At 31.0% G+C, this 23,017-nt stretch overlaps 3 protein-coding genes across 3 annotated transcripts in view; 1 reads left to right on the top strand and 2 right to left on the bottom strand.

Moving 5' to 3' along the window:
• robo1 (roundabout 1) overlaps positions 1-23,017 on the bottom strand; it is a 476,471-nt gene that overhangs the window by 387,402 nt on the left and 66,052 nt on the right. The window contains exon 2 of the mRNA XM_064359787.1: positions 784-804. Coding sequence (XP_064215857.1) covers positions 784-804 — 21 coding nt within the window. The remainder of the gene's footprint in view (positions 1-783; positions 805-23,017) is intronic.
• Positions 18,387-19,733, bottom strand: LOC103312385 (uncharacterized). The gene is made up of 2 exons (XM_064356125.1): positions 18,894-19,733; positions 18,387-18,837 (listed from the first exon to the last, which is right to left on the bottom strand). The coding sequence occupies exons 1-2, from the start codon at positions 19,558-19,560 to the stop codon at positions 18,413-18,415; spliced, it is 1,092 nt and encodes a 363-aa protein (XP_064212195.1). The 5' UTR covers positions 19,561-19,733; the 3' UTR covers positions 18,387-18,412.
• The window catches only part of LOC656001 (uncharacterized protein), a 73,790-nt gene continuing 73,416 nt past the window's right edge, over positions 22,644-23,017 (top strand). The window contains exon 1 of the mRNA XM_962558.5: positions 22,644-22,778. The gene's annotated coding sequence lies outside the window, so the exon portion shown is untranslated. The remainder of the gene's footprint in view (positions 22,779-23,017) is intronic.

Raw genomic sequence — 23,017 nt, 5'->3', positions numbered from 1 at the left:
AGAAGTCGAACTTTGGGCCACTCTCCCCTACTATCGTCTCGATTTGTTTTTATTCCAAACATTTGCTCCTGTATTTGTTTTTGTCTGTTTATTATTCATCGCGATACTTTTATTTGCTTAGTCGTTTGTATCGATACATTCTAAGTTTCCGAATACTGAGACTGTGACACTTTCCCGATTGGGCCTTTGTGCCTGGATCATGTGACAGATTCAGATCTAAAGAACTTCGCTTTCGGAAACTCTATCCTAGGGTTCATTTAGAATGTGATAAATGCACCGAATCCATCACTTGCTACCATTATCACGTAACAATCGATGGGCGAAGAAACGTCACAGTCTCACCACCACACTTAGTTTCAAACTTACACAGACGAGCACAGATAAGTGATCACAAGCGACTATATTAAAGATTAAAACTGAACATTCATTTAAAAAAGACTCTTCTACAATTAGTGCAAGAATAACTAGGCCAATTAAAGTGGCTCTGCACCTTATTGAAGTGGAAATTTAATTGAAACTGTTATATCACGAGCTGACTTATTGTATATCGCCTCCTAATTAAATTACGAAACGATTCGAAGAATTGTGATTTTGGGCTTTGATGTTCCGACACGTTTTTCAAGACGCGCTTCGCGAAGAATATTTCTAAACACGTGGCGAGATGATAAAGCGGCTACACTTCCTTTCATTCGTCAAACCATTTTCAGGACTTTACAAAGCTGGGAGTCACAAGATATTTCTCAATCGTTTACTCAAAAAATAAAATAATAACTTAACACTCACCAGGCGATGTCTCAGCAATATCTGAAAAAATAAAAAAGTAGATTAGTGAAAATCTAGAACGGAAAAGTGGGAAGATTATTTTTTAATTTCAGAAAAAAATTGTAGAAAAATTCTGAAAAACTTCACAAGCATGGGCAAAAATTTTCATTTCTGAGTGCAGTACGGTATACTTTTAGGAGACTCAGCACGTTTTCTTGGTTGGATTAACAGTTTTTGGGTTAGGGGCGGTTCCAGAAATTAATTTTGGACACGGGCTTCCAAAAATTTATGCTAAAGTATTTGAATAAAATTTAAGCGCAACAAATGTAACAATGCATTCTTATATTTATTATTATATTATATTTAGTTCACTTTTTGATATCTACAAAGTTGTTAATGATGTTTTTTTTTCTTGTAGATTTTGTTAATTTTTTTAAATAATTGGACCTCATTGGCATTCCCCTTAAAAATTAAAAAAACAACAAAATACAACAAGAAGCGTTTACCTACAGTTATTTAACTAAATTTAAGTAATAAAAATTTTTGGACGTAAAAAGAACTTCATTCTAATATAATGTATATAATATAATATACTCGTAATATAATATAATATAAAATACATAATATAAAATACAACTTTCTTGTTTTACTTTTCGAAAATCTTCCTGCAATAGTTTATTAAGTAATAATAATCTGTTTGTTTATTTTTTTGTTGGTAACATTATGAGCCTTTTTTAATATCTAAATCCTAGGTTATAAATACTATTTTAAAACACGCTTTCCATAGCAACTTATTTTAAATTAAAATGTTCCAACAAAAAAAAAATGAATAACACTTCTGCGAAAACGCTTAAAGTTCTCGGGTGTCTAGTAGGTATGTTACTCGCATACGCTCGTTGCGTAACAACAGCCCTCGAACTTTAAGCTTGTGTTTTCGCACTCGTATTAATAATTTAAGTTATAATTAAGTGTTAAGTTAACTCGAATCGTCCACTTTTTTTTAAAGTCCAAACTTTTTCAATTAACTGTCTATTTCCACCTTAATAATTATCAGTATTATCACAGACGATTAATCAGTCAATATGTTAAAGAAAATTAATAACTATATTAATAAATGTGCATTAAAAAACCATCTCAGCTATTCCAGGAATAATACAACCTGACACCGGAATTTTCAAAATTATTTTAATATGTAAAGTTTCTTTGAAAACATACAATTCGGTATAATATTTAATGTATTTTGCACAAAACATTATTTTTGTTGTTGATTTAAAATGGGAGAGGATAATCACTTAAAGTAAAATAATTTATTGGGTTCTAAAATTTACTTACTTACATTGACTTGTAGGCAATTATTAGCTGTTTCAAAATTATAAAAACGCCAACGTCGCATTTTACCGAATTATTTTTTTAAATAAGATTGATGAAATTGTAAAATAGTTATTAATAATTAGATCTCCCATTGAAAGTGCAAATTACATAAGCTATTATTTTTTTGAATAACATGAATAATTGATAAAAGCTAATTTTGAGAGAAAATGCGACGTTGGCGTTTTTATAGTTTTGAAATAGCTAATACATAAAATACTGTTGACAGATGACGTTCAACTCTTGAATATTTTTTTAGTGTGCTTATGTAATTACTGATCGCTTAGAAAATGGAAATCGGTAAGTAAATTGATTAGTAATATTATTTTTTTATCTTCGTAAATTTTACTGTCCCGTCCGCCACTGCAAACATATAAATGTTACTCTTATTTCCTACGTCGTGAAACAAGACCAATAATTTTTGATTTCCATTGTTGTCTCATTGTTTCTCTTATTCAAAAATAATTGTTGGAATTTTTGTCTTTTAAATTTTATAACGATTGTTCAAATGTGAGGTCTTTTTTGTGTCCCGTCCGTCATCAATTTGTACCTATTTATTTTTCCAGCTCTCTCATTACATCCCTAATCGACAATTTTTTTATTAAAATTAAATTGGCCTCAAATCATGGCCTACTAGGATTAAAGATTTCAAAAATGTAACCACCCTTAACTAAAAAACAAATCGACAAAAAAAATTCTCTCTGACAGTTAGATACGCAAATTTTGTCCCTTTCCTAAAATGTTTAAAAAAGTAGGGGGTGCCACTTAAAATTTTAAAGTAGGGGTGGCTAGCGATTAAGGGATGAAACCTAAAATGTAACTAATTCTGGTTTTGAACTTCCCTCTCGCGATCCTAATCGACCTGTTTTTGCTTGAAAAAAGATTTGCTCATTGTCAAAAGTTATTGAGACTGGCTTCTTTTAAAATAAAAGCTCTGTATATATGTATTAAAAAGTTAAAACTGAAGTTTGAATCCGCCCTTGGTGGTGTACAAATGCATACATTATTCAATGCACATTATTTCACGCGACTAAATGAAGACTCTTAATTAAAATTTTCTGCCCGTTGTTTAAAAGCTCTCAACAAAGCTCACACGTAAAAATGGGAGAAAATTACGTTCATTGTAACACAAAACAAGAAATGTTTCTGACGCTTAATTTCCGACGAGCCTGCGAAAATCATCATAGTTTAAAATACACTCCTGTAAACGAATTTACTTCATTTCTTAGCTTTGGCTCCGTTTCCTCGCTTTATCATCGATTTCCGGAACGGTATTTTTTGGCAAAAAAAGCTCAGGTAAATAAAAGCGTTGTTTGCTGTGTTATGAACGATATCAAATCTATGAATCGAAAAACCTGAAGTTGCAATTTATTATTGCTCTAAACTGGAAAATTGGTTGTAATGCATAGAGGAGTAGAGAAAGTTTCAAATAGATGGATACATTGTTGCGAAATATCATAATGGGAGTTTCATGAGCTTTCTAATAACGCTGTTATCCGGAGAATTTAAGACCAAGTGGGAAGTGTTACCTATTGTCTGTAGTAATGAAAAAAACTTTTTGATCACTATACAGGATGTAACTGAAATAAGTACTAGGTGGGCCAACCTTATCGCGCACCTAAGAAAAACGCGATTTCTAATTAAATAAAAAAATATTGCATTTTACACGCCTGATTGTACGTTCGAAAGGTATCTCTCCTAATTTTTTGGTAATTTTTTACTTGTAGATAAAAATAATAATAAAAAAAAGTAATTTTCGACCAAAAAATCAAATTCTAAATTTTATACTAAACCACGCGTATTCACTTCAGATAATTGTTTAAAAAATTAGCGAAGAAAAGTACCAATCAGATTTTGAATTAAAGGCACTTTTACATTTTAACTTTAAAAATTATTTTTATGTATGAGTTGCTACTTGTGGCGTCGTAAATTTAGGTGACAATGTGAACTGTAATTGGGGTAAGATTGTAAAAGATTTCGTTGGGATATTTGAATGTAGGCATCAATTTTATTGCAAGACTGTAAATAAGGGGCTTCAAAAAGGTCGGTTACTGGTAACTGATCCCTTTGTTGGCGAATTATACCATCTTCTAATAAATTACGCGTCTAGTTTGCGTCTAAATAAAAAAGACCGATTATTTCACCAACCAAGTAAAAATTTATAATTCTGATACCAGCGTTCGATGGGCTAGCAGCTAAGGATTTATTTGGTCTAAAAACTTTGTAGTTAAATTAACAGTTAGTGCCCAAAAACTCACAAAACTGCTACGACTTTATTTATTAACAAAAAAATTTAACAAAAATCGAGAATGGTCCTTATCAATGTACAGGCTGGTGTGTAAAATTTTAGGATTTTTATTTCATTAGAAGTCGTGATTTTTGTTGGGTGCGCGATAAGGATGCCCACCCAGTACATTAATTTTAACCAGAGGTAGAACTCATTTTTTCTATGTACCATTTTTTCAAAATCGCATTTTTTAAATCATTTAACGCTCTATTAAAGAAAAGTAATAATAAATAATAGTCGCAACCAACGGTAACCGATTCTTGTCGACTAGGTAACTTTGCTTCCAGTGGCGTGCAAGAAAATTGTGTAAGATTTTAAAATAATTTCAACTCAAAAACTAAAACGTTTTGAAAAAACTTATTAGGGAAAATTGTTGGACTTGACGAGTTCTATTGAAAGTTAAAATCAATGTACTTATTTAATTTACAGCCTGTATAATTAGTTGCATAATTAAAGTGCACTTTTTAGGGCGTTCCATCGAATCAATTGACGTCGTTTTTTGTAATTAAATAAACGCGCCGACACAGAGCGCAAATTCCGGACTTTTTCGCTTCATTAAAAGTTAAATTGCGAACTCATCCCGCAACCCCGTGTTATAAACAAATTCCGGACGTGCATTCCAATTAAAAGTGTCCGAATGGGAAAGTTTCTCCTTCTGTTTAAAACTCAATCCGAATTCTAATTAGGTTTCTATTTTCGATTCACACACACGATTTCGATATTATTGGCATTACGATATCGTAACAAGAATACAAATCATTTTATCGGGCGTTCTTTGAAGTCGCGCTGCTTATTGGGGCATGAAATTAACAGAAAATGCCATGAAAATCTTTGCCGAAGCAAAGGCACACCTTAAGTTTGCGCGAATCAAAAGATTTTTCCGGGAACGGCGGCTTGGACAATTATTATTCGAGCGAATTGGAGACACGATGTGGATTATCTTGGCAACGTTCGGATCTGATAAGCATAGGGCTGTAATGCCCCGAGATATTGTTGACGGAAATCAATGGAAAGACAGGACGTGGAGCTTTCATTACCATTGAATTGTCCTTCTGGTCACAGTCTCTTCCATGTGGACAGTTCCCAGACTCGATCGACCTGTGTGTAAACACAGCAAGGCAAATATTCATTTTCTTACTCGGATACAAATTCTGCATCAACCCAATTATTTCCCGGTGAGTAATGAGCAACATATTTCAACAGAAGACATAACTTATTAAAGGGAACCTAACACTGAACAGTTTTAGAGTAAACGATTTTGATTTAGATTTTTTAATGATTTTAACCATTCGGAAGTAAAATTACCGTTGGGGGCGCCACTGAGCTAGGTCGAAAACAGTAACCATAAATGGCGGGAAAATGTTTATTCGGATATTTTGAGCGTTGTACGAATTTTGGGGCTTCACAATTATTACACTGTCTATGCGGAATAATTATTGCATCTTTGATGCAAGAAACTTATGTTGACAAATGAGAGATGACGAGGAAAACACGAATAACGAATGACTGTTTGGTTCACTTTCTTTATTGGAAAATTATTACAAAGACATTGAAAAGCCTACCTTTTGGCATAATTTACGTTTAAATGTATCAGCAGTTGTTAATCTTTATTGTAGTTTTGTAGATTTACCGCAGCATTTCATGATTTTTTCAGTGGAAAATTCTAACCTAAAATTCATAACACTTCACTAATTTATTCGTTTCTTGAGCCAAACTTTATGTTCGCTGTGATCCATTACTTATAATCTTTAATTAGACAACTGTTTGATAACACTTTGTAATCAAAATTTAAATTTTTTTCACTTTTTATCCACTTTCAAATTCCAACAACAAACACTTTATACCACGAAAAACTACAGAACCAAAGTCAACGCTAGTATTTACCACCACGTACTTTTAAAGTGATTCTTTCTATTGTAAGTAATTAACACTATACACGCAAAATTGTTGAACAATTCATTAAATGTCAGTTAAATGTGGCATTACGAAAATTTCTTTACTGTTTTCGACATAGTCCAAAAGTCATCACCAGAGGGCGTCTAGTTAATTTTATTTCCGAATCGTATCCTAAGTAGATCTATACAGGATGGCCCAATATTCGCAGTCCAGCGAAAAATTTTGTTAATAGTGGACAAGTGAGATATTAAATCAATCTTTAAATAATTTTTTGAGCATTACACAAAAGAAAAGAGCAACTGAAAGTGACCAATCCCAGAAGCTCCACTCCAGGTAGTCCAGGTGAAATATTAATACGGTAAAACCTCTCACTAACGGACACTGATGGGGATTCTTTAATTGTCTGTTGTGCAGAGCTGTCCACAAATGGGAGGTTGGGAATTTTACAACCAAATTTTACAAAAATGTCCGCTGTGAAGAGGTGTCCGTTATTCCGAGGTGTCCACTAAGGAATGTTTCACTGTACTACAAATGTTACTAAGAGATACATTACATAATAGTTAAAATAAAAAATTCGTATATTGGTTTATTCTGACAACTGTTAATTGTTAATTCTGCGAGCGATGGCACGAAGAATATCTTTGTGATTATAATAACTCTTGTTTAAGAATCTTTTGACAAAAACCCCTGTGGTTTATCTTACATTCTGTCTACATTCTGAAACGAATTAAAATTAAAATTAAACGACTGAATTAACAATGGAAATTTATAAATTCGCAGGAGAAACTATGAAAAATTAATCGATAGTCTAAAACGCTCTGCTTTGTTGAATGAAAAAATTCTTTTCTTGAATATCGTTTCAGCAATAAAAATTCTTCTTGGGGATTTTTTATAAGTGCATCATAACAATTTATTGACATTTTTCTGGGTCGTGAATATTGGCCCACGCTGTATAATGAAAATTTATAGTGTGGCTTAAATTTTTTAAACAAAAATTTTTATTTGATATTTTTTTACAAATTCTACAGATGTAAAATTTTGTTTAGCCAAAACCAAACTAAGGACATTGTTGTCTCCTAGATTTTTCCAATTTTGATCGTATACTTATTTTTTGTTCTTATTAATACAAAATTCTTGAAACTATACACTTTATTCTTTTCTTGTTGTAGCAAAACTTTTGCTGAATTGTATTTTAAAATACTAGAACAAAAATCAAAGTTTTAACTTTTTTAAGTAGATTAGTCAAATTTTTAATTAGATTTTATTTGGTTTTTAAAGTAATATATTTTTTTTAACTTCTAATATCTATTCCAATGCAATAAAAATAGCAACACTGCATTTTCTCTCGAAGTTAATCATTCTAAATTATTATTCATGCACTTAAAAGTATGAATAGCTAATATAATTTAAATCTAATAATCAAGAACTATTTAACATTTTTCTCAAGGTTATTTTATAAAATTAATTTTGTAAAATGCGATGTTGTTGTATTTATTGAATTGAAATGACAAGTATTCTCTTTATATATCCAGCCATTTCATGAAATGTCTGACTTCGCCAAGTGGCTGCGACATATGTCAATCTAATTAGTACCTGATAATAGTGATAATGCAAAAGGTTTGCTTATTTAAACTCAAAATCAATGTAATTTTTTTAGTACTCGTAGGTTTTTTTGTCGAGAATTTTTTTGATAAGTATTAGCTATTTCAAAACTATAAAAATGCCAACGTCGCATTTTACCAAAGTATTTTCTAAAATAAGATTGATAAAATTGTAAAATAGTTAGTAATGATCAGATTTTTTATTGAAACAATAAATTACATCGACTATTATTTCCTGGAAGTGCGTGAATAATTTATAACAGATAATTTCGAGAGAAAATGCGACGTTGGCGTTTTTATAGTTTTGAAAGAGCTAATAATTTAATTTAAGAAAATTTAATACCTCTTTTTGTTTAGAAATTTTGGTCGCTAAATAAATTTAGTATTCACATATCCAATATTCGATTCAAAAAAAGTGGTTTGAATTTTTTTTATCAATATTATATTATTATTATATTTAATATTTATTTTTTGATTTTGATTTTCTTTAATTTACTTACTTTAAATTACTCAGGTCAGGTTTCTAATAACATAATTAGCGGAGAAAAATCTAAACTGCAGTTAAAACCTAGCAATACCTATTAAATAAGCACCACTTTTGTAACTGTAAGTAACGGAGGTTATTCATAAAATTGTAGAAGAGTTTTCTAAAGTTGTCAAAACAAAAGTGAATCAAGTGAAACCAAGGATTTGTTTACATACAGACTGAATCAAAAGTAATAACAAATAACAGTAATAACACTAATAACACACAAAATTCATATTGTTGTTGTTGGTCAAAATAAATAATTTCATGAAAAAATATTGACAATTAAACATAATGGGCTTTATCTTTTCTTTTTGACTTATTTTATAAGTGGTAGTTTTCCTTTAATATTTTTTTGTATATTTTGCATGAAAACACTCAATATGTTAACTAAACAGAAAAATACAACCAAAGAATAATCACTCCTTATAAAACATAAAGCAAGAATGAAAACACAATGAAGCCCTTTGTGTAATATCCTCAACTTTTTTATTTTATTTTCTTTTTTTTTGAATTGTTTTTGTTTAATTTTTTTAAATTTTTTACTTATCAGAAACATTCACAAAAATGTATACTATGTAAAACACTAATCAAAAATGTAAGTTATTGTCATTTAAAAAAATATTAGGTTATTATTCAAAAACGAATGACGTCACAAAAGTCATTATGGTGGCAAAATGTAGCATTTAAACTAATAAAATCGACCTGTTTCAGGATTCTTTTGAAAAACTATAGTTTTAACAAAGATATGAATTTTGTGCGTTACTTTTGTCGGCCAATATACTAATAGCAAATAAACTTATTTGAGGTATTTTCTTTTGTAACAATGTTATTCTTTATACATAATTACCATAAAGTGATGTCTTTTTATTTCTTTATATATTTTTTTGGCAAAACAACATCATTTTTTGTAAAGTAATTGAAATAATAAAAAAAATTAAATAAGGACTCATAATATAAAATTAGTTAATTGTGCAGACAAGCATTATAAGAAAAAAAATGAAGATTCAATACTAAACACTTATTAATATGTGGCAGTTTTTTACAATAAAAGTATGCTTTTATAGACTCACCGGTATTTATAAAAATTTAAAATTCATCGAACTTGTCGGGACTTGGAACAACAAACTTGAATTTTCCGCTTAAACTTCTGAGGAAATGAAACTCCGCTTTTCGGAAATTCCGATTATGTGCAACGTGAAACTTTGATAAACCGATTTAGATCGGTTTTGTTCAGCTTGTAACAGTTGTTGAAACTTTAATCATGTATTAATCGAAGCCTGCAATTGCTGTATTTGACAGCAAATTTAATTGTGGCGTAATTTTTTTTCTGCAAATAGATATTGGGGTATTAAGGTTTCTTGGCTTAGGTTATATTGCATTACGGTTTGAGCAGGATTGGTCTGTAGGGATTTGCTGAAAATTTCCATCGCTCGCATGAATATAAAGGGACCGCTTTGGACAGAGAACAGTGCAAATATCACTGTGTAAAATAATTTTTTGCTTGTTGTGTTAGTTGCAGTTGAAAAAATATTGAAATATTGGTTGTGTCTGGTAAATAACTAAATTAATTCATTTTGTGTTTGCGATGTTCAAACAAATAATGGTGGATGCGCCGGGATAGCTATCAAAGGGTTTAGCCAAAACTTTTTAATTTTTCTCTTTGCCACAAAGCAACCACCACCTTTCCAACGAAAGTCTGCTGTCATCCCTTGAGGCCTTCTACAAGCTTGACAAATGTCTAGACTCGTGCTGTTTGCACAGGGCCGGATTATAGTTGTAGGAGTCGCTACGCAAATCTGATTTGGCGCCCCCTTCTACAAGGTTTACTAAATCTTTAATTTAATATAATTTATAATTTTTTTGTATTATGTAGTTTTTTAAACAAAGGTAAACACATGTACAGAACATTAAATAATTTAATAATATGTATTAAAGAAAAAATTAAAAATAAGGAAGAAAAAAAAACAAAACCCACTGTAAAATCAAATTTTACGATAACTGAAAAAAAACTGAAAACTCCTTTTACACAAAATTAAATAAGTTTAAAATGACCTTTTATATTTTTAACGGTTTTTATTGTATCTGAAAATTTTTAGTAAACAACTGATAACAGAAGGGCAGTTTGTAGTTTATTGATACGTATAATTTTTTGTGTGCATTTCAAATTTCTTAAGATAAATGTAAAACTTTCAAGCAAATTATCTGTAATTAATAAAAAATAAATTGACATAATACCAACTTTATCACTATTGATTGTTTATAGGTACAGTACCTACAATATGAGTCTGTTAAAATTAGGTATCTTTATAGTATCCAAAAAATTGTTTCAGAATTTTTCTACATCATTTTCTTCTAATTAAAATTATCTAAGGGCCGGTTTATCGTAAGCTTTGATAAAATTGATAAAATTTGATGAATGGACCAATCATATTTGATCAGTTTGGTCACGTGATCTTTTAATCACCCATTTAATTGCAGATTAATTTAATCACGCTTTTATAAACCGACCCTTCATGGTAAAAAAATATAATTTCTTATTCAAGCAATTTAAAAAAAGCGATGCTTAAATGTTGGTTTATGAAAAAAGTAGGTTACGAGTAAAAAAAGTGTTGCTAACGCAAAATTTAATTAATTAAACAAAAATAAAAATTTTTTTTAAGACTAGCAACGATTTTCTTAAGAATTTTTTGCTCAATACAAAATTCCAGTTTGTGAATATTAATATTTACTATTAATATTTTTAATTATGAGGAATCGTAAAATACATCTCACATGCATAGAGAAAAAAATAAGTAAGTACTTCATAGCATTAATTGATTTATGTGTGAATACTAATTTTTGAAATACAGTAAAAAATATTTTTAGGAGACTTACTTTATAACAGGGTGACTCAGGAGTGTGTAATCGGTTAATAACTATTTTTGTTACTTAAAATTTGGCTATGTCGTTTTCATTAATCATTTCATTAATAAAACACTCTGTATTGTTTCTCATGTATCGATAGCATTTTTAATAAACTTTCTAAGGGTAGGGGGTTCACATAACAAATTTAAAATATTCTTCGAGATTTATCAAAAAAAAGTCAAATGGTAAATATTTTTTTTGATATGTACTAATGTGGCAATTTACATTAGTAATTTAATTATTACTTGATACATAAATGAATTTTACTCATCAAGAATTAATAATAAAATAAATAAAAAAAATTTTTTTTTAAATTTAGAGAAATATTTCTAATTTGCTACACAAACTGCATATTGTTTGAAAGCTTATAAAAATGCTATCGATACGTGTAAAGAAATACATGGTGTTCCATTTGAAAAAAATTAGTTATTCAACTTTTTGCGTTTTGACACACCCTGTACATTACCTGCGTGTTTCAAGTAAAACTTGGCTATTGCTAAAACTACAGGATATTCTGAGTTTTTCTTTTGCAAATTTATCTTAAAATATTTATAAACGACTTCGCAGTGATGTTCCAAATATTAGTCTTTTTTATAACGAAAAGTTGAGTGATTCCGAAACGAAATGAGATACGACCATAATAGTTTACATAAAGTACATTATTTTTTGTGTAAAATCTAATTATGCAAAAATATATAGCGTTTTCTATTTAAAAAAATTTAATTTTGGTTCACCACGCTGTATATAATAAAAATATTTTTAGTTTGTGGACTTTTAGTCGGTCTATTGGATAAAAAAGCAGCATGATAATATTTCTAGTAACAAAAAAGTTATAGACCGATTACACACTTCTGTATATTTTACATGGAATTTAGAAACCAATTTGTTTTCTCTGCCCAACTAGCCCACAAGCTCTTTTATCCAAATTTTATCCAAATTTCTATTTGGTGTTGATTTTGAATATACTTTTAATAATTTTAACTCAAAAACGATCGATACACAATTTAGTTTAACGAATTTAATTTGTCATCTTTTAGTTATGACTTATTTCAAGTGATTTAATATCAAGAAAATAAACAAAGCATGTTTAGGGCATTTGTGCCAAACACGTTGAAATCACTGACAACGACCACGTCTGTAAAAAGGACACCTTAACTTTAGAGGGTTTTTTATTTTATATAAAAGTTTTAAATTATTTTAAGTTGTTAAAAATTTTTCTTTAACTTGTTTTTGCTGGCGCCCCCTTTTAGTTATCGTCTCTACACTACAGCTTAGGTAGCCTAATGGGTAATCCGGCCCTGTGTTTGCACACGTCCGAACTCCGTGCTTTTAATTAGGGCTTTTTCACTCCGTGTAAAGCAATTTCCATAATGACGCGCTCGATCAAGTCCAAATTTATTAAATCGAGCAATAATTACGAAAAATTCGTGGCACAAAAGCGTCCTGATTTTGGCAAGCAATTTGCGTCCGAGTTTTCTGAGAAATCGATGTTATTTTGATGAAATATGTGAACGTGACTGTGGATAAAAATTCAAATGTGGCAAAGCAACATGGCCGAGGCATATTGATGACTCCTTCCTACTTGGGCTTTATTTATGGCCGACTTTATTAAAAAGATGGTTTTTTTTTCCCGGAAAAACCGTGATTTAATTAATGCGAGTTGCAGGAGTTCTTTCTAATTACGTGTAAAGCCAGCAAGGAAATTAGTGTTATTTTGCAGCGATGATTTTATAAATTATAACATGGTCTGTAAATTACCAGCGCGATAAATCAATAAACGCATTAATGAGGCCATAAATATCAACGTGACGCCAAAACGGTTTCGAAATTATCACAGACAGGTAAGGACGAGAAAAAAGAAACAAAACAGTTTCAGGATTTTTTTTCATTTAGACGAACTTTCTTTTCGTGGAATTTTTTCTCCCTGCAATGTTGATCCTCCCAATAAAGCATGAATATTGCGGGAAAGCATCGATGCGTATTAAGCCTCGTTTGCAGTATATCACCCTGTCAAATCCCCCTTAACTGGCTTTTAGCCAAGTATTGTGGACCATCTGTTGAAAAACTAATTGGCAAATTGGCCCGATTATTAAAACTGACAATTTTAGAAAAATAGTGTATTAAAATGGTGGATGCGCCGGGCTATTTATCGATTTGATCGTTTGGTTTCAAACAAAAAATAATTGGAGCGTGAATTTTTAAATACAACATGTGTTCACAACTCCATCAAACAGCATTTTTGCAATTATCATTGGCGAATTATACAAACTTGACCTGATAATTTATAGTCAGTGCTCTCATTCTATTTGTCTTAATTCCCTTTTGTGTATTTATCTGGGATAAAATGTTTACATATCTGAATAACTGAAATGAATACATCCGTTATCTAAATACCTCGGCTCGCATTTCCTCACATTAGTCCTGTAATTCCTAAACTGGACGAGGAATTACACGAAAATGCCCAGCAGGAGTTTTATTATTTATCGTGTTTATGCAAATAAGCTGGTATCTTATCGCGCTCTGCAAATTGGTGATACACAACCGAGAAGTGTGACAGAGAATTGAACGTTTTAGTCACAAAAAGCAAATAACACAATATAGAAATGAATTTATTGCACAAGACTGACATTTTGATGGACCTAGTTTTCTGAAATAAAATTTACTGTGTTGTTTACTTCTTGGTAAACGTGTTTAAATCATCACCAAATGTATAACTTACGTAACTGAGCAAAATCTCAACAAAATTCTGAGAAACTAAACACATAAAAACACATATAATTGACGTTTTTTTATTTACATTTTTAGTCTCTATTAGCTGTTTCAAAATTATAGAAATGCCAACGTTGCTTTTTACCGAATATTTTTTTAAATAAAGTTGTTAAAAATATAAAGTATTAAATTTTAAATCTTTTATTGAAACTATAAGTTACACTAGTTATTAGTGCGTGAATAATTTATAACAACTAACTTTTAGAGAAAATGTGACGTTAACATTACTATAGATTTAAACAGCTTATTGAGCGTTCTAAAAACACAGCAAATGGCACAAAATGTTGCAGAAGCAAGTTTTAAAATATATGATATTGTTTAATTTTTTTTTGACCACGAAACTTTAGGCAAAAATTCAAATAATGCAAAAAAAAACATTAGTGTGATATGTAAGTCAAATGAAAACTTTTAGATTTTGGATTATAAAATTTTGATTTTTTTTAATGCTTATAAATGTTTATATCACCGCAAACTATGTACGGAGCCCGGAGCGGCTCCAGGTTTTTACTAGGGATTTAAAATGCATTCCAAGTTTTTTTAGTTTTTGCCTGAAGTTATGTAATTTTCAAGAAAGTCGCAAAAAACTAATTAAAAGTTTTACTTTTTTCACTTTTCAAACGTTGATTTGCGGCAAAACTCGTCGGGCTATCGAAAAATGTCGGCTACGGCATAAAAACGCTACGAAATGGCATAGCTTTTAAGAGCCGTCCGGAGCGAAATCTCTTACAGAAGTTCTAGTGTAAATAGGCTACCCCTGTATTTCATAAACATATTTTGATAAACTTGGTATATACTACAATTCTTAAAAGGAAAATTTGCAAACTGCGGGAAAACTAGAAGTGTAAACAATTTAATTTCATCGTAAACAGCACTTTGAAATCCATCCGATATTTTCATTTCCTTTTTTTTTTCTTTCAAACTTTAACCTAAAACTTCTTTACCCGATTGAAATCTCTTAGGGGGTAATTAACTAAATAGAATTGCATTGTCAAGTAGATTACGTGTGTATTCAAAATTTTAGTTCATTCGGATAACAGGAAGCTTCCCAAATTTGAAAACAGACAGACAGACAATAAAGCAAGTTAAATAAAAGCTTTTAAAAATTAAACTATTTTCATGCAGGTAAAGTGTTGTAAAATGATGACAATTGATTGGTGTCGAAAATCGACAAATTAATAATAGTTTTCAAGTTATCAACATATTTAAATTTTACCTGTTTTTGCTTACGTTAGCAATATTCTGAAAAACTATTTTTTTGATAACAGTGACTTGTTTTTAGCAGATAAATACTAATTATTAGTAGCTATTTATCATAAAAGTAAAGTGTACATTTTTCTCCCACGGGCAAAATTTAAAAAAAAAAGTTTTAGTTCTTCATCATTTAAAATTAAATTAACACACCTATTTCTGATACACCATATATATATATATATATATATATATATATATATATATATATATATATATATATACAGCGAGTTAAGAAATGGTTTAGCAAAAAACAAACTAGTCAATAATGCATAGGTTTTCCAAAAAAACGTTCTGAAATTAGTGTGAAATTTTGAGAACCGCTGAACTTTAATTATAAAAATTAGCATAAATTTCGATACTACTGACAAAACAGTAGAGGTGAATTAATTTCTTGGTTCACATCGTTATTCTTCCGTTTCAATTTGTGTTTTGTTATTAAATCTTACAAAACAAAGCAAAAATTTTTTTGCTAGGATCAGGATTCAAACCTTCCACACAAATGAACATGTTAGTCACAATATTGAATAATTCTCAAAACGCCCACCACCTCATTTTGTTTAATGAAAAAATTAATTGCGAATAAACTACCATAAGCCAGACAGTGGCTCTCAACAGGTGGGTTAATAAAAGTTTTAGAAGAAAGTACGCACTTTTTGGGGAAATAATATAAGGGTTTTTAACTCGTCTGATCATGACAAATTCACATACGAAATATTGCTAAGCTATTCCCTAACACCCTGTATGTACGATTTTTCTGCCTCGATCTATTAAAAATGATATTTTCCTCCCTAATTTGAAGGTGCACAGTAACTATGTCTTTTCCTCCTACGGGAGGTAAAAATGCAATGTATGTCATTTGTTTCTACAAGAGGTAAAATAGACAAAAAGTCTCTAGGGTGGTAAAGACACATTTTTTACCTTCAAATTATATGTAATTTTCTATAAAGCGAGGCGAAAAAAAGCTTTCCAGCGATAATAAATACATTAACATTAAGGTCTATAATACCGGAGTTATTTACCGATAAATGCTCCGGGTACTGAAATTCGACTAAAATCTCGAAAAAAGTTGTAAAATTAAAAAATGTAAAATCACCACAACTGACGTTTTTACTCCTAAAAATCTTAGAGACATAAGAACTTGCAGAAAACGTTCTCGAATGGAGCCTGAAAATCATCGATTATCTTAAGTTTTTAAAAGTCCAAAAGCTCAACACAAATTGAAAAATTAAACACTTTTAAAATAGGTCCAAATGACTCTACGATATCCGAGTAAGAATATTATTATGACCCTTTACAAAAAAAATCATTTTCGTTTAATTTTTTCGAATGCGATATGAAAACGTTATTTTAAACGAATATCTGAAAGCCAGGTTTATATTTTCAATAATAAATACACAATAATACAAAGCTTTTGTCAAGTACAATGTTTCGTACAGGTTTAGTCTATAATATTTTCCGGAAGAATATTCAACAAAAACGTAACATCTGGTTGGTTTCTAATTTTTTCCCGTTAATGCCTGAAAAAAAATCGGTAACACGTTTCGTAAAAATTAATTTCGCGTCGCGGGCTGTAATTCGCCGCAATAAACAAGTCCATCATGTCCCGTTTAACAAGGCATTAAACGAGTCTAGACGCCCCGAGTCTTTTTTCCAAGTTGGTTCATTGGTAAATTTTGCATTTAAAACGTTTTCCTCTCGTTGATTTTCACCTTGGCCTCCCAACAAGTTTCCCGTTATCTCCCGTTCGATTATTTTATTTTCGCAAACATGTGCTCGTTCGCAGGAACGCTATCAGCTGTAGCCAGACAGAAAAGCCGCCGAATATTTCGTTCGTTGCAACTCGTGTGTAATTAATAGATATGTGATGAAACTCCGGCTCTTTATTAGAGCCGGTTCCGGATGAGCGAGTCCGACCCTGGAGTGTTTGATCGTTCACCTGTTTATTGTTGGTGATATTCAGGTTGAAACAAGTCGGAATTCTGATATTTTCCGGACGATTTTCGCCACGTTTCCAAGGGCCGGTTTAAGGTCAAGGGCCGGATGATGCGAAAGATGCTAATAGAAAATCCACCCTTTGGAGGATTTTGCTGACTGGCTGCTTAGTCGAGGAGTTAATGACGCCCCAGTGGTGCAAACCCGCGTTAAGGGCCTTCAAGGGTCGCCCCGATTAGCACGTAAATAAATCGATGATGCGGGCAAAAATATGCATCTTGGAGGCGATGCTCAAACCCTTTGAGGCTCACTCTCAAAGGAACAATCTAATTAGAAAGCAGAAAAACAACCCAGATTCCCTCCGGTAGTTTTTTTTAATGTGATTTTTGTTTAATGAAGCGGATGGTTGTTTTTGTTTGTTGTTCGAGTTAAAAAATTATAACGCAACAAGCTGATTAATGAATCATACGTTTCCTGTTTTCGGGACATTGCAGTTCACTGAGTTCGAATTTTATACTCCAGATTTTACGTTTTAAATAGATTGGAAATTTATGTAAAAGGACTCGAAAGTGGGACATCAGTTTGTGCTTATTTTACAGCAAAATTTTATACATGCAAAATTTTAAATTTAATGCAAGTTAGGATTTCAAATAAATTCCTGCCATGTTATAATATATTCTGAATCTTAGTCCCTGAAGGCTTTAGCAGGGGAGAGCTGTTTATGTTGGACCGGTTCTGCAACTGGCCTATTTCGTATTATACATAGAATGAGTTTTAAAGTAACGTATAAAATTCATATTTTTGTTTTGGCTTCTTTTTCAAATAAATACTCAAATGGGTCGTTAATTTAAAATTTACTTCACTGATTTTTGAGAAATGACGTTCTTAATAAAATTGACTACCGATAATTTTGTTAGTTGTTTTCGTTATCTTTATGGTAAGTATCAAGCGTTCATTTAAAAAAAAACTCTAGAGTGCTTTGAAATTAAAAAACAATTGTTTTGTATGTCTATGATTAATTCGTGCACTTACTTGTCAAAATGAAAGATTTCCTAACCTTACTTTTTGCCAATTAAAAAAATACACATTTTCGTAAAAATATTTATTTATTAACTATAAAAACTGTTGGAAATGTCTTCCTTGTTGCTCAACACACATAACACAACGCCTTCGAACACTGTTTAACACATTACCCAGTTCAAGTGGATTTTCGTTAATTTCATCAATTTTTTGTTGAATGCGTCGTCTTAATTCATCAATAGTTGGAATTGGTGTAACAAAAATTGAATTTTTAATGCGTGGCCAAAGATAAAAGTCGCAAGGCGTTAAATCACATGATCTTGGGGGATAATCATTTGCTGTATTCCTGCTAATTATTCTGTCATCAAAAAACGTTCTCAGAAAGTCTAAAGTTTCTGCTGTGCAATGCGCTGTTGCACCATCTTGTTGAAACAAACCTTCTCGTAATTCATCATCGTGAAGTTCTTCGATAAAAGGCGTAAGAATTTCTTCGCGATAACGTACTGCAGTTAATGTTCCTGAAAAGTACATCAAACTGTAGTTTTAACCCTAACATTACAAAAAAACACTCAACCTTGAAAGAAAATTGGACCGACAATTCTTCTTTTGCTGATAGCTGCCCAAACACCTATTTTTTCTGGATGAAGAGGTTCTTCCACAACTTCATGAGGATGTTGTGTTGCCCAAATTCTCATGTTTTGTGAATTCGTGTAGCCAGACAGGTGAAACCATGCTTCGTCCGTAAAGAAAGTTTTTTCCAAAAGTTCATTGTTATTTGCAATGTTATCCAAAAACCACTGACAATACTGTAATCTCCTAGGGAAATCCACAGGTTGTAACTCTTGCACAGATTGGACACGATATGGGTACACATGTAAATCTTTTCGTAAAAGTTTATGGCAAGTACCAACAGAAAGTTCAACTTGTTGAGACAGATGTCTAATCGAAGTTTTTGGGTCTTGCTCCAAAATTTCCTGTGTAGCATGAATAACTTCTTCTGTTCGCTCAGTTGGTCTTCCACTACCTTCTTTACGCGAGGTGGACGCAGTACCACGAAACAAGTTCACATTTCGGTGAAGAGTGTTTTTAAATTCTTCATAGACGATAACAACCTCAGGAAAAGCTTCTCGAAACTCCTCCAGGCACGGTTGAATTGAATATTTCCAAACACCGTTCACTTTCTCTCCATTTCGGAAATAACTTTCCAACAAAAAGGCTTTTTGTTCACTGGTATACACCATGATTACAAATCAAGAAAACACGAAATTTAGTATTGAAAAATACTTTTTTTTATGTTTGGAAAACAGAAGCAACAACCACAGAAAATCACACAAAAACCAAGCTCGTTTTGGTGAAAAGTGGCGGGAACGAAAAAATGTGAGGTTCTGGTTTAATAGGCAACCAACAATACAATGCCAAATTTGTACCGCAGGCACTAGCTAAGAAATACGTAAAAAATTCAACGCATGCTGCGAGTTTTTTTATTAATGAACGCCTGATATAAGAATTAAAAAAAAAAGATGCCATTTTATCCACTGATTACTTCTTAGTAAAATGAAATTTTATTGTTTATTGTTTTTATCCATTGTTATTTTTCTGTGATTGACGTTTTTTTGATTGAATTTTTTGACGTATATATTAATAATCAATCAAAATAACTAAGTAATTCAATCAAAATAATGAAGGATAGAATAAAATTTTGTATTGTACAAAATGATAAAATTCATCATTATCTTCTCAAGCGTTTCAACCTCTCGGTCTACGTCTCGAGATTAAAACCGCTCTCGAAGAAAAAATTAAATTTTACCGTCTTGCATAGGAACTTTAGCCACATTTTAGCCGTTTATTTACTGCCGCACTGAGAGGTTATGTTATCTTATGCTGGTTTTACACAGTGTCTAAAGTTACACTTCACTTTCAAGGCTTGCTCTAATTGAGTACAGTTTCGATCGCACGATATTATTATACAAGACAATCAAGAGATTGTTTATCTACGAATGAAAAGGTTAAGTTCAAGTGTAACAAAGTGTCCAGTAGAGTCTCTTTCTCTAGTAGATAAACAATCCTTATCGTCGTGTATAATGCAACAGTTTTCTCTGTAGCAGGTCTTCAAATTTAAGAGAAAAAAGTTATTAATCCGTTAATCTTTTAAATGAATACGTTGTAATTTGTAAATTTAATCGAAAAAAAAATAAATTTAAATAATAATAAGTACATTATTATACGAGTTTTATAAAACGTTCTATTGTGGCAGGAATGGTTTTGGAGCACGACGAAGGAGTGCCCGTATAGAAAGAGTGCCACAATACAAAGTCTTATAAAACGAGTGTAATATACTATTTTTTCTACTTTCTATTTTTGTTGTTTGTTTTTGTTAAGTTTAACTTATCAAAATCTGTTCAACTGTTTCCTCTTAATTTTGTTGATTATTTAGGCTTTATCAGTAAACGACTTGACGCTGTTGACAGATCACACACTAGATTAGAGTGATGACTGATGACACCCAGCCCGGCACTGCCAACACAACTCCTAAAAATTTACTAAAAGTAGTGGCACAAAAATTCTCTTTATGAAACTATTTTCAGTTTCACAATTAACAAATACTGAAACCAAAGAAGAAAAAATAAATTTATTATTCTCGCGATTAAAGGGTTATTCTATTTAAAAGAGTTGATAAAGAAATAGTGTAACATCTACTATAGAAAAAAAAATGAAAAGTTAAAGATATTTTTACTTTGCGTTCAGATCTTTTTTATACGAGATGATTTCTTATTTTTTGTGTGATGTGCTCTCATGTGAATTGTTTAAAAAATATGCAAATAACAATCACTTTTTATAAAATAAAACAATAACATGAAAGCTTTTGTAATTACTATTTTTTAATTTTTATGTTTTCTATATTATTAACATCAGCTCGATGAAGGAATTAAATAAAGGAGTGTACTCTCAAAAAACACAAATCAGTTGTCATTTAAAAAAATTAAAAATAATGACATCACTCAAAAACTAATGACGCCATAAATGTTGCTATGCTGTCGAGCATTTTACTGAAAAACGACTCATAACAAAAATATGACTTTTAGCTTTACTTAAACATCTTAATTTAAAAGTAAAAACGAAAGATGGTTTTTGAGATTATAAATTATTTTTAAATTAAAATAGTTTTCAAAATTTGTTGTTTTTTTAAAGAAAAACTACTGTTACAATTTAGCCCAGCTATAAAATTTAAAAACAAGTTGATTTTATTGTAAAATTGTATAAAACGTTTAAATCCGTAACGACGTTTCGACACTTTATTGTGTTTTCTTCAAATGAAAAACATTTGTGTGAAGCTGGGTTTTAAGAAAAAGTAACACAATGCTGATTTTTTTATAACTAGCCTGAATTCAATTTTAAAATTATAAACTGCAAATATTAATATAAATTTATAATTAACTACACGCAATTTTTTCAGTTTTACAGAATTCACTACTAGTTGATACAAATGATACATTTTAGATGTATTTTTCTCTTTTGGATGGATTTTTAAAATAAACTTATTAAATTGAAGAACACATTAAATAGAGTGTACTTTTTGTATTCGTCTTGCAATAAAATCGCCTTAAGGTAAACGTGCCCTGGATATTTTCCAGGTCGTAATGCAGTTGAAATATAAAATTATGTTTTCAGGGTGAACCAAGAAAAGTCGGCCAAATCAATATTTACTTATTTAAAAAAATATTCAAAGTTTCAAAAAATATTATATTTTTATTGTCACGCAATATAGCCATCTAAAAATAAACCGTCTCTCTAATATTATAAATTTACAGAAAACGCGCTTTAAACTTTTAAAACATTTACTTTGTTTTGAAACTTCTTTAAATTTGTAACAATGGAAATATGATTTTTTACTTGTAATGTCCAGAAGTACATATATTATTCACACAATTCCTATAACTAAATAAATTTACGTTGACCCACATTTCTTTATTTTACCCATTAATTAGCGTTTTTGAAGCTTAGTGGGCTTCAACTTTTGAGTAATTAAATCCTAAAGTTCCGCCACACACTGAAGCAAGTTCCGAGCCACACGAAATTACATCGCAGTCACACTGCACCGAAAGATTAAAATAATTTCCCGACATCGGAATTATTGAAGTGAATTCGGTCGTTTTCCACTTGGCGCACTCATATTTCACTCGATTATTTATCGAAGTAGAAAACTGGTTTTGTCCAGCTCCTCGAAATTTTCTTTTCGGTAATTTACGCGTGATAGTTTTTGCTCTAATTGGACAAGTTTGCAGCGACGCTCCGGACGCGTCGCGGCGCTTCGTACACCCTCGTAAAGCCGTTTCAGCACGCTTTCCTTTCAGTTGTACTTTTGCAGCGCTGTGATATTGGCTCACGGAGCTTGAAGTGCATTTTGCGACTCGACGCTTGTGAGTTGCTTTTGCCAGTGATTGCCTCAAAACCATCAAAGGTACGTTTTTTCTCTAAATCGTATTTTTGGGGGCGAAATAAATCGACTTGTCACCAACAGGTGCAAAGTTTTGATGTAAATGCCAAAGCCATAAACACAAGTGTTGACAATACGCTCTGTTGAAATAACGATGAAATTATTAAGTTGGTGCCGGAGATAGTGGAACTTTCACTTTGGGAAGTTTCCGAGAAAAATGAGTTTACGCATAATTTGTCCCAAAAGAGTCACTAATACAAGTT

The sequence above is a fragment of the Tribolium castaneum genome, chromosome 1 (genome assembly GCF_031307605.1).
Source record: "Tribolium castaneum strain GA2 chromosome 1, icTriCast1.1, whole genome shotgun sequence".
NCBI lineage: Eukaryota > Metazoa > Arthropoda > Insecta > Coleoptera > Tenebrionidae > Tribolium > Tribolium castaneum.
This window is presented reverse-complemented; position numbering and strand designations above follow the sequence as displayed.

Excerpts from the sequence above, each read along its gene's own strand:
- LOC103312385 (XM_064356125.1), bottom strand. The coding sequence starts at position 19,560 with ATGGTGTATACCAGTGAACAAAAAGCCTTTTTGTTGGAAAGTTATTTC. Across the intron at positions 18,838-18,893 it reads CGGTCCAATTTTCTTTCAAG|GAACATTAACTGCAGTACGT; the intron begins GTTGAGTGTTTT and ends TGTACTTTTCAG.